General features: G+C 35.1%; 2 protein-coding genes across 10 annotated transcripts in view; one reads left to right on the top strand and one right to left on the bottom strand.

Moving 5' to 3' along the window:
- Positions 1-7,252, top strand: part of FLACC1 (flagellum associated containing coiled-coil domains 1) — a 31,386-nt gene extending 24,134 nt beyond the window's left edge. Inside the window, exons 12-15 of the mRNA XM_039844439.1 lie at positions 2,452-2,514; positions 5,160-5,249; positions 5,368-5,477; positions 6,160-7,252. Coding sequence (XP_039700373.1) covers positions 2,452-2,514; positions 5,160-5,249; positions 5,368-5,477; positions 6,160-6,286 — 390 coding nt within the window. The 3' untranslated portion in view covers positions 6,287-7,252. The remainder of the gene's footprint in view (positions 1-2,451; positions 2,515-5,159; positions 5,250-5,367; positions 5,478-6,159) is intronic.
- A 195-nt stretch (positions 7,253-7,447) lies between these two features.
- CASP8 (caspase 8) overlaps positions 7,448-12,099 on the bottom strand; it is a 30,552-nt gene continuing 25,900 nt past the window's right edge. For all 9 annotated transcript variants that reach the window (XM_039844431.1, XM_039844435.1, XM_039844433.1 and 6 more), the window contains 2 exons: positions 9,788-10,289; positions 7,448-8,577 (listed from right to left, as the gene is read on the bottom strand). In XM_039844431.1, coding sequence (XP_039700365.1) covers positions 8,442-8,577; positions 9,788-10,289 — 638 coding nt within the window. In that variant the 3' untranslated portion in view covers positions 7,448-8,441. The remainder of the gene's footprint in view (positions 8,578-9,787; positions 10,290-12,099) is intronic.

Below are 12,099 nucleotides of genomic sequence, written 5' to 3'. Positions count from 1 at the left end.
TGGTGAGGGTTAGCTACTCATTAGTTACTCCTCCATGACCTTGACACTGATACCAGGTTATAATAAAAGCAGATCTCAGACCAAATTCTACCAAACATATGGACATTTACTAAACAAACATGCATTAGCCAGCAGGTCCAAGCAGTAATACTATCAGTTCTCTGAGCTTTTGGGTGCATACAAGATTCATCAGAGGTACATGCAATGGCTTCTGTAACCACTGTAGTCGGTATCTGGCAACCAGAGATCCACCCAAGCCGGACACAGGACCATTTGGGGGTCAAGTCTTAGACCCCATCCAGTGCACAAGCTATAAATTTTATTAGATTCTTGTATCCATTTTATGCAAAGTGGAAAGTGACTCTAAAATATTTTAGATATCTTGAATATTCTGTTTTTAAGAGCCTATTTCTAAGCATCATGTTAATTGAAAAGCCACTAATTTCACCAATAAAATCCCATTTATGGCATTCACTATACTACTGAACAAAACGATAATGAGGAGATGGGGCATACTCTGCAGTATGTCTAGTGCTTATGGGGCCTAGATTGCTTAGATGTCTGAATAAGGAGTAGCAGTTTCTCTAATAAGAGAAATTTGATTATCTGCACGCATACCTTTCTCTTCTAGTAACACTGACTGTAAATCTATAAATGGGTTCTCTCTCTCTTTCTCATATAATTTACACTTATAAAAATGCACAGATATTAAATGTACCATGATGAATTTTGACAAATGTATATATCCATGTAACCAATACCCAAATCAAGATCTGGAACATTTCATCAACCCAGAAAGCACTCTTGTGCTCCTTTTCAGTTAAGCCCCATCTCCTTCAAAACTTGCCCCAAGACAACCATTCTTTTGAACCCTACTACCATAGATTAGTTTTATTTTTAAACTTCATATAAATGGAATTATATAGTGTATGCTCTTTTCCCTCAACATAATGTCTATGAAACTTATCCATTCATTGTTGATATCGGTAATTTCTTCCTTCTTATTGCTCAGTAGTATTCCTTTGTAGGAATACCACACAAATGTGTTTATCATTTTCCTGTTTTGGAGATTTGGGTTGTTTCCATTTTGGGGGCCTTTATGAATAAATCTTCTATAAACAGCCTGTACAAGTATTTTTGTGGACATATGTTTTCATTTCTTTTGGGTATATACCTAGGAATACTATTATTGGGATCTAGGGTAGGTACAGGTTTAACTTTATAAGAAATCACTAAGCTGTTTTCCACAGTGTTGTACCATTTTACTCTTGCATCTTATATGAGAATTCCAGTTGCTCCATATCATTGACAATAGTTAGTATTGCCAGTCTTTTAACTTTGACCATTCCAATGAGTATGAAGTGGTATTTCATTGTGGTTTTAGTTTCCTTGATGACTAATTATGTTGGGTAATTTTTGATATGCTTATTGGACAGTATATATGTCTTCTTTTGTGAAGTGTCCATTCAAATCTCTTGCCATTTAAAAAAACCTTGGGTTGTTTATCTTTTTATTATTGATATGTAGGAGTACTTTTTATACTATGGATACAAGTTCTTTGTCAGATACATGTGTTCCAAATTCTGTCTCCTGTGGTTTACCTTTTCATTTTGTTCATAATATCTTTTGAGGTGCAGAAGTTTTTAATTTTGATGAATGTCAAACTATCAATTTTTTCCTTTTATGGTTACAGCTTTTTTTGTCTTCTCTATGAAATTGTTGCCTAATCCAAGGACATGAAGATATTCTATTTTTTAAAAAGCTTTGTAATTTTGGCTTTCGTAATTCTATAACCCATTTTGATTAATTTTTGTGTATGAGTAAAGTAGAGGTCATAGGTCTTTTTTTTTTCCATATAGATATCCAACTGTTACAGAATGATTTGTTTAAAAAAACTTTTCTTTCTCCATTGAATTGTCTTGGTGTCTTTGTTGTATTTGGGGGAGGGTGGGGGGTGGACTCGCCAATCTGTTCTGTTCAACTATTTGTCTATAATTAGGACAACACATTATCTTAATTGCTGTGGCTTGAAATCATGGAATAAAAATCTCCTAACTTTGCTCTTGTTTTTTAAGATTATTTTGGCTCTTCTACATCCTTTCTATTTCTATATAAATTTTAGAATTATCTTGTCAAGAAAGCCTGATGGTATTTTGACTGGAATTGCACTAAATACAAATTCTTTCTTTGGGGAATTGGATATTTAACAGTATTAAATCTGTATTCTAACAAGAAAAGCCTTTGATGCAAATATAACTTCTTTTAATATTTGAACATGAGTGAGATTTTCATTATTTAATTTTAGTATGTTATGTCATTTATTTTCAATGTGCTTTGTGAAACCAATATCTAAACTTTGGCAAATATTATATTTCTGAATCCTATTCTGGCTTTCTTAGTTTTTCTGCCAGAACCCCAGTGCTGACCTTTTCCAAATAAAATTATTTTTAGGAGCTCTTAAAACAACATGAAAAGGACACCTTGCAATTAGAGGAGCTAAAAAAGACCAAAGAGGTAAGCTTTTTCATTTTTCCTATGGAATTAGCATCTTACAAATACATCAGCAAAATTATATACTCTTAATAAAATGGAACCTATGATAATTTTCCCAAAACCAGTAAAAAATGGAAGACTTATTGCTCAATAATAAGTCAAAAAGGATTTTAGAACTATCTGTAAAATGAAGCCATTGTTATCTTTTTATAGCCAGATTTAAACAAATATATGAGCAATATACTGTGCGATCTTCGATATTAGATGCCTTCCATTTCCAGTAAGGCTCAAACAACAAGAGTCTTGAGTAGCAAAATGCCAGATTCTTCCCTTTAATGTCTGAAAAGTACAATACTGCCCCGCTGGGAACTCCGACTCCAAGCCCCTCCTTAAAACTCTGAGTATACCACACCCCACAGCCTCCTCAATGGACTTTTCTTCTGGGACTCCATGTGGGAGATACCACAAGGGAAACTCTTCAGACTGCCAAAGTACCTTGTGGTTCTTCTTTCACTGAGAGTTTAATTTGAATCTAGAACGGACATGTTTGGGTAATGATTAGTCATTGTGAAAACATGGAATGATATCTTAGAGCACAGGCCAGGCTTCAGGATTGTTGAGCAAACAGACTGCAATGTCCTACGAAGTAAGGGAATGGATTTTGGAGCAAGGTAGATCCAGTGTATTATTATAACTGCTTTAACGAGCTTGTCTACTAATTTTATCATTTGTGTCATTTCTGAGTCTATTTCTATTAATTAATTTTGCTCCTCACTTATACTCATATTTTATTCCTTGTTTGCATGCTTGGTAATTTTTTAATTGGATGTCAGCCATTACCTTGTTGGGTGCCGAATATTTTTGTTCCCTTTAAATATTTTTGAGTTTTGTTTTGGGATTCAATTAAGTTACTTGGAAATAGTTTGGTCTTTTTGAGCCTGGCTTTTGAGCTTTGATAGGCAGCAGTCTTTAGTCCAGGGCTAATTTTTCCCCACTATTGAGATGACACCCTTTTCAGTAGTCTACCTCAATACCATGTGCATTAGAAGGGTTTTTCTACTCTGGCTGGTGGGAATATAAACTATTCCCAGTCCTGTGTTGGCCCTGAGGATTGTTCTACCTACTCCATGCTACTGGTCCTTTCCCCAAAACCTCATCTCCTTCCATTTCTCCCCCTCCATCACGCTATTCCAGGGGCATTGAATGTCTTGTTATTTCTTTAACAGGCTAGGATGCTCCCACTTTGGGGTCTTTGCACTTGATTTTTCTCTTCCTGGAAAGCTCTTTGCCTAATAACCACATGGCTAACTTCCCTACCTCCTTCCAGTCTTCACTCAAATGCTACCTTCTCAGGGACCACTCTATTTAAAGGCTCAAGAACCTGCCTGACACTTCTTTTTCCCTATTTTATTTTTCTACAAAGACTTATAACTATCTAACCTGATAAACTCAGTGAAGGCAGGGATTTTTGTGGTTTTTTTTACCACTAATCCCATTTCTAGAACAGTGCCTGGCACATCACAGACATTTCAGCAAATAGCGATTGATTTTTTGAATGAATAAATAAATGCAAAATGACCTGATACAGTGCTTTGTGCAATGCAGTTGCAGTATGTGATGGTACCGCTGTAGTTATATATCATGGGAGAACACTCATTACATGGGAAGAGCTCTGAGGATGTGTAGGAGTTAAATGAGGCTGATACTTGAAAGCAGAGACCCATCTGGTTCATTTTTATAGTCTTTCCAGCATGTACCTAAAGTAGATCTCACACTTATCCCTTCCCTATACTTACACTACATCCTCCACCTGCATCCTTGGTTTTTGATGATTTATTATTATTATTATTATTTTTACATCTCCTTTATTAAAATGTATCCCCATAAGAATAGGAAATATACGTCTTTTTCATTATAATATTCCTGATGCCTAATATAATAGGAGATTTTCTTTCTAATTAACAGACTATTTTTTAGAGCAGTGGTAGGTCCATGAAAAAATTAAGCAGAAAGTAGAGATTTCCCATATACTCCCCCTACCCACACACACAATTTCCTCTATTATTAACATCTTGTACTAGTGTGGTACATTTGTTAGAGTTGACAAACTAACATTAATACCTCATTTTAAACTAAAGTCCATAGTTTACATTAGGGTTCACTCTTTGTGTTGTACATTCTATAGATTTTGTCAAATGTATCATGCTACATATTCACCATTGCAATATCATACAGAATAGTGCCTCTGCTCTAAAAATCCTCTGTTCTCCACCTATACATTCCTCACTTCCCCTCTCAACCCCTGGCAACCACTGATCTTTTTACCGTCTCTATAGTTTTACCTTTTACCGAATGTCAGATTGTTGGCATCCATAGTAGATATTTAACAAATACCTTTTTAATGAATAATGATTGGTAGCTGTTGTGACAACCTGTGTGAGTTCTGGTGAGGGCTGGATCTGAGGCAGTGACAGTGAAGCTATAGAGGAGGATATAGATGGGCAAGATACAGAAGAGAGGGAGAATTGATAGGACATAGTGACTGAATGGTGCAGGAGAAGGAATAGTTAAAGTTGATGCTAAACATTCCAGTCCAGGTACCCTGAAAAAGAGAATAAATGGGTAGACATAGTTATCATGTCCCAAAACAATATCTCCTTACACAGGTCATAGAAGAAGAGTTGCATGCACAAGCTGTTATCCTAGAATCACTTAACACAACCCTCTACCAAACCCAGATGGAACTCCAGAGAGAGGTGAGTCCTGGCTGGAGTGGGGATGGGAGTTGTGGGGAAAACCCTAGGTCTCTGTGCAGCTCAGTCATATAGTTTCTGGTTTGGGAAAGATAGCTATTAAAATTTACATGTCTTTCAGAAAACTATGGTGGGAAATCTGGAGAAAATGCTCCAGACCAAGATTGCCGAATCTGAAGAGAAGTTTAAATACACCATACAGCTCCTGACAGAAGAAAATATACATCTGAGGTGTGAATGATTGATTACTGCCCACAGAACCATGGCTGAGTTATCTTTAGGAAGGGGGAGAGATTTGGGGTGAGGAGTAGGTAAAAATGAACCCATGTATTCCCTAATGAAGTTAAGGCACAGACACTTTCAGGAAGGAGATATTCACTCTGAGTCTGGCTACAGAATTTACCTTCTAAAGTCAGACAGCTCATTTGAAATGGTGCTGGGAATGTGTTTGGACTCCTTTCCCTCATCTACATCTTAGTTTTTATACAAAAGGACACATGAGATTTATTCAGTTTTGTGACTAAGGATTATTTTTAAATCTATCTCCCCTGAGAATTTAGGAATTTAGGTGTTAGTGGTTTACCTTTAGATGCGGCTGCATTTGGTTCCTATGGAAATCAACTTAAGGTCAAAAATTATACTACTACCTGAAGATGCATCTTAAATCATTGAAATAAACTTTAGTTAATACTTTAATAAAGGTAAGTTATTCATAGTGTTGATTTATTAGAAAATTCCTCTTATGGGCATTTGGTTACCCAAATATCGTATCTCACTAAATTCAAAACCATTGCAAGTAATGAATAAGACTACCCTCAATGAAGTAATAAAACCACATTTCTCTTTCCCCAGATATCCTACACCCCTTTCTACCCTTTGAGTCTATAGTGATACATCTTCTCTTTCTTTATAGACAAAAGATAATTGCCAAAAATGAAGAAATTTATGAAGAACGATCTGGAAGATCGACCTCTATTACTATTTATGAGGATGATTATGACACTTTAGAAGATAGTAGCAACAAAAGACAAGAATTATGAGCAAAAAAGTTGTTCTCTACCATCTCTATAATCCTAGAGAACTCCCGTGATGTTTTCTTGAGAGACGCATATGATGAGTTTGGTTCTTGGGCTGCCTTGATTTCACTTTTGTCTTTTCACAATTTGCTTTCTTCCAAGTGGTTGGGAATGTTTGAATTCTCAATTACATAGATTTTCAAGACTCTTTATTGAAAAGTGATTTTCTCTCTACCTGGAGCTGAGCTTTCTCTGGGCTTTATATTATTTTCTCTTCCACCTTTTCATATTTCATTATGAAGACACTGATCTGAAAAACTTATTAAATATTGACTATATTTTGGGGTGTATCTTTTGTCTCCCTTGGGCGTTTAGCTAGGAGGCAAGATAATTTATTGATTTGATCCAAAATCCTTTCTTTCTTACATGAGTCTCCACTTTCCCACTTCTCAGTCATAGCCTCTAACCTATGATTTGGGAAGAGTTTCTGAGGATTCTTGCCACCTTCTCAAAACCATTGCCAGAATTCAAATGCCCACAGGGCAAGCAACATAAATAAATGAAGAGGGCTGGACATAAAGAAGAACAATCCCACAAGCACAGTGATAAATGGTAATTGACTGCAGCTTCAGTGGAGGGGATTGGGCAGGGTGGTATAGGGGACTGAGGGTAAGGGGTACGGATTAGGGGGACCCATTCCATTGTGGCTATACAGGAGCAGGGAGTCAATGTGGTCAAATATTCTGATTTTTCAGAAGAAGCTATTCTGAATTTTAAATATGAACAATAATATTTTTATAAATACAACTGTATAAACCAACATTGGGAGGCTCAAGTAAAACATATTGTGATATAAACATTTTCCATCTGTGAGATGCCATTGGCCCCCGCCAAAGAAATCAAACAAAATAATCTCCAAGGAACAGTAAAATAAAATACCATTTTATTAAAATAGTTTTGAAAAATTCTTTAAAAAAACTTAGCTCTAAAATTACATAATTCCTAAATATTTCAAATAAATTGAATATATAAATGAATTACATTTATAATGTATAAAAAGAACATAGTATTATTAGCTAAAAAGCGGATCAAACATATGCAGAAGCATATACATATTGCTAGAATGATAAGAGAAAAGGTTGAGAAGGGAGTTTGAAAACAGATTAAAAAGAATTTATAAAACACTTTGAATTTTTAAAAGCTTTTAATGTAAGAAATAATATTTTCCATTTTGTATTTTAAAGAACTTTGTAATGGGGTTCAGGGCATACTGATTATTTTGAACTAGAGTGACTTGAGAAATAGCCAATACGAGAAAGACATTGTGACCCTCTTTTATTCCTCCCAAAAACAGGAAATAAACCTCCACGTGAAAGGTGACCTCCCTGTACCAAGAGGGTAGAAGCCATCCTTATCACCAAAGATAAGGAATTCAGGGCCAAAAAAGCGATATAAACAAATCTTGTTATTTTTTTACTAATTTACTATCCCAAGCCCAAACTTTTTTGTCTTGTTAATTCTTCACAAATTTATGGCTACTTTGTCTAAAAGGTATAATATCTGCCTGCTTTGGTCATTTCTTTGAGTCTCAGATTTCTATGAACTCCTGTATGTATCAAAATTAAATTGTTTTTTCTCCTGTTAATTTAGCTTATGTCAATTTAATCTGTAGACAAACTCAGGAATGAAGAAGAGTAAAAACTTGCAAGGTAGTGTAGAGGATGGCTTGGAAATAGAAGTATTATATATACAAAAAAAGTAAATTCTTAACAATTTGAAGGGAATTAAATGATAATGGATTGAAAGCAGATGAGAGATGTGTGAAGAACATTCTGTCACTGTTTTTGAAATTATGATGTTACATTTTTTTAACTTACTATACTTTTTTATCTACTATATTTTTAAAAACTTTTTTATCAAATTAAAAATACAATTAAAATCATAGGAACCAAAACAATCTAATTTTTGTGCAAATTCAGGCTTTGGGAGTCTAGCTTTGCAATAATAGCTAGACTCCCATTCTCTTCTCTTCCTGCCATCCAAAAAGAAGGGGATTGGGGGAGGGGAATAGTGCATATTACTAATAATTAAATTAAGCATAGTGTTAAGCTAGTACAAAGCATAAAATGCTTAAATAGCAGCATATTACTAATAATTAAATTAAGCATAGTGTTATACATCAATTCAGAGGGAAAAAGAGTTTTTTTCTCAGGGTGAAGGTAGGTTGTGGCATCTGCTTCCCCATATTTTTCTTGTCATCCTTTCTGCTCACTTCAAAGTTCACATCAGTGAGGATGGTAAGAATATCTTCACCCCTGAAAAACATAACATAACAATGTAACCAGCTGTGAAGGAAAATCGACTGGTAAACCCTTTCATCTGCTGAGCTTATGATAGTTATTTCTCTCAAAACATTAGGCACTTGAAATAATAAGTTGCTAAACTAAGACCTACCACAGCTTTCCTGGTAAAGGAGTTGCCTCAGAGCTTAATATTTTTGGTTTACTTGGGACATCAGAAACCATGGTGTTAACATCAGATTTGGTTTCTTTCCCTCCCAACCTGTTTGTACCTCACTCTGCTCCAAGTACTATGTCATTTGCCTCCATAATCACCTCAGTGACCCCCTAACACCCTCTACCTGAAATTGACATTGGTCTTTGGCATCATCTATGCTGCAATCAAACTTTAGGCAAGTGGAAATTGAATTATCTCCTGCAACCACCTCACACCTTTCTCACCAGCCTCTCTAATCAGTTTAAGTGGGCAACCTATTCATCCACCTCTGCAGATAGCCCCCACAACCTTCCAGGATTCATGGTCTGAATTACAAAATGAAAACATAGTGCTGATGTTATGGTTCACTCCTTTATCTGCCATGGAAAATTCTCATTCTTCATACACTTAAAACATAATGAGATACAGAACTAGAAGGAGCCTACAGAAGATTCCTTGCTATCCATCTGTCAGTTGTGTGTGCATTTGGGTGAACTGTGACATACAAAACCATCATTTAAATGAAGGAAGCATAGGATACTTAAATGAGGGAAGGATGTTTTCTACATTTTGTAGAAATCAAAATTTGGCTTCAAATCAGGCCAAATTAGTAAAACTGTAAAGGGTTTCTACTCTCTGCTACTTATTTCCCACAATACACCAAGCAGTTTTGAGGTTGTTTGGCTATTATAGATCATTTGACAGAGTTGAAGAATGTTAAACATTGGAATGGGTTACTGCCTTCTTAGAAGACTTCTTGTAAGTTTTCTAGTGGAGTTGGTACAGTCATGTTTCTGCTTAAATGCAGAGCTGGACTACATGATTTTACTATCCCTTCTAACATATGATACCCTGATTGTCTTTGAGGTGCCAAAAAAGGAAGCTCTTCAGTATCTCAATTCTATCTCTGAACTAAAGATATTAACACTTGCTCTCTCTCCCACTTTGCAATTGACCTGGAAGTACAGCTATGTGATCCACAACTAGACATTTATTGATGAATAAGGGGGCTGGGTAGGCAAAACTTACCTAGGACATTTTTCTCTCAGGCTCTGACAGAGTGACTGAATATACCAGGTCCCCTCCATGGGGTTTCGGTAGGAAACACAGTTGTTCACAGTGGCCATCCCTAGCAGAAAGTCGGCCTCATCAGGGATATATCTCTTCTGAAATGATGAATCCATTTCTAAATAGGTTTCCTTCTCTTCTGAGTCAGTCTCAACAGGTATACCTCTCTGGTAGTTATCCCCTTGACAAGCCTGAATAAAAAAGATTTTGGGTTTGTCTAGGAGGGAAGGGCAATTTGAACCAGTGAAGTAAGAAGTCAGCTCATAGATAGGGACTTCCTGCCCATCACAGCCATAGATGATGCCCTTGTCTCCATGGGAGAGGATGCAACAGATGAAGCAGTCCTTGTTATTGTGGTTTCTGCTTTGATAGGATTTCAGAACATCACAGATTTCCTTTGCTGTGCAGTTTTTGAAAGTATTTATCTCAAAATGAAGGTCTTTAAAGGTTTCACTCAAAGCCCCTGAAAAGTGAAATAAAAAAGCCATATTACACCACAATAATTCTCAGACCATAGCCCAGAGATAAAGAGAACATTGATCAAATAAGAATGAACCAGAACTTAAAAACAAGATCTTCAACACTGCTGACTTGATTCTATAGATTTTTAATATTTACTGCTGAAACATGTCCCAGTCTTGAGGCAATTTTTTAAAAAAAGGAGAGTACTACTGTTGGCCTGTTGTCTTATCTCAACTAGTCTACAATATGGGTAAGCTATTATTTAGGCTTAATACTAAACCAATCTAAAAAATTGCATTACTTACATAATCAGAAAAGAAAAATCAAAAAATTTTTCACATAAAAGATCCATAGTTATTTTATCCTGAACTCTCTCAAAATTGTCAAAATACAACATGTTTTTTAGGTCAAGTAATGTTTTAAAGGTCAAATAAAACTAAAAGACCTATTACAAAAAAAATTACCCCCCTCTCTATGCCTATCTATTACCCAGTAATGTTCCATGAAGCCAACCACTTTCAACTTTTAACTACTTTCTTTTTCAGTATTAGCCTCCATTTTGTAATAAATTTGGGTGCATTGCTATTTATTCATTGATAAATTTTAGACTTTTGTATTGAGTTCCTACTATGTGATGAGACGTTGGTGCTCTTACACAATTATTTACAATTTTGAGTTGAGCCAACAGTAATGTTTGTATTATTACTACTATGTAAACACAATATTTTTAAATTATACTTCCTTATTAAACTTTTTGTCTTTCCTGGCATTAGTAATTGCATTATTTTTATTGCTTTGTTTTCTACATGCTTAACATATTTTTCCCCAAACACTCTCACAGATCTAGTCAAAGTCTTTCAACATTTTCTGGCTGCCTGTCTGATTCCTTTTTTAAAAAACAAAAAATTGCATATATTTAAGGCGTACAACATAATGATATACATAGTGATTGGAGTCAAGCTAATAACATATCTCCACACATAGTTACCACATGTGTCTGTGCGTGTCCATGTGTGTGTGACAGAGATAAGAGCACCTGAGGTGTACTCCTACATATCCCAGTGTTCACCACAGTATCATTAACTACAGTCATCATGGTGTATATTAGATCTCTAGACTTATTCATCCTACATAACTGTAACTTTGTACTCTTTGACCAAAAGGCCAGAAAGACAATCAAATAGATATTTTTTTAAGTTTTAATAGTAAATGTATGGAAATCAAAGGCCTAAAACCTTTTCTTCAGGACCAAGACAGATGATGATGAATAATATAGTCAATGGATTTAAGCTCTGTGGCTTTTTTAAACTGTAGAATAGATTTGCTTGAATAAACAAATGTTATTCCACATGGGCAGAGTTCTGATGATTAAAATCAGCCTACCTTAATTTTCTAAACTTTATTCAATTTAAAAAATAAGTCATTATGTTCTGTTGTTATGTTATGTTTTATGACCTGCAAAAAAACATTTAAAAAATTATTTGATCAAATCAAAATTCTCGATATCACAATAGGTTGGGTTGGATTATTTCTATTATTATTTTTAGTCGTAGCCATTTCTTAGTCCTCATGCAAATTATTTTTTTCATTTAACTTGTAAGTTCTCAATGTTAGCTGAAATAGCCTGAACAAAAGAATTTGTCTAGTTTAACATTTGAAAGCGCTATTTCTATAGAGGACTCAACACTTTCTGCTGCACTCTTTCGTAAATGCAAGTTCTATATGTGGTCTTGGTACCAAGACAATGTTTTTACACGTTTGAATATCTAATACATTCTACAGAAGCACTATTCATTTAGTTGAATTAAAAA

Source organism: Pteropus medius, unplaced genomic scaffold (genome assembly GCF_902729225.1).
Source record: "Pteropus medius unplaced genomic scaffold, Ma_sr-lr_union100, whole genome shotgun sequence".
In the NCBI taxonomy this organism is placed as follows: domain Eukaryota; kingdom Metazoa; phylum Chordata; class Mammalia; order Chiroptera; family Pteropodidae; genus Pteropus; species Pteropus medius.
Note: the sequence above shows the minus strand (reverse complement) of the source record. Positions and strands in the feature narration are given on the sequence as shown.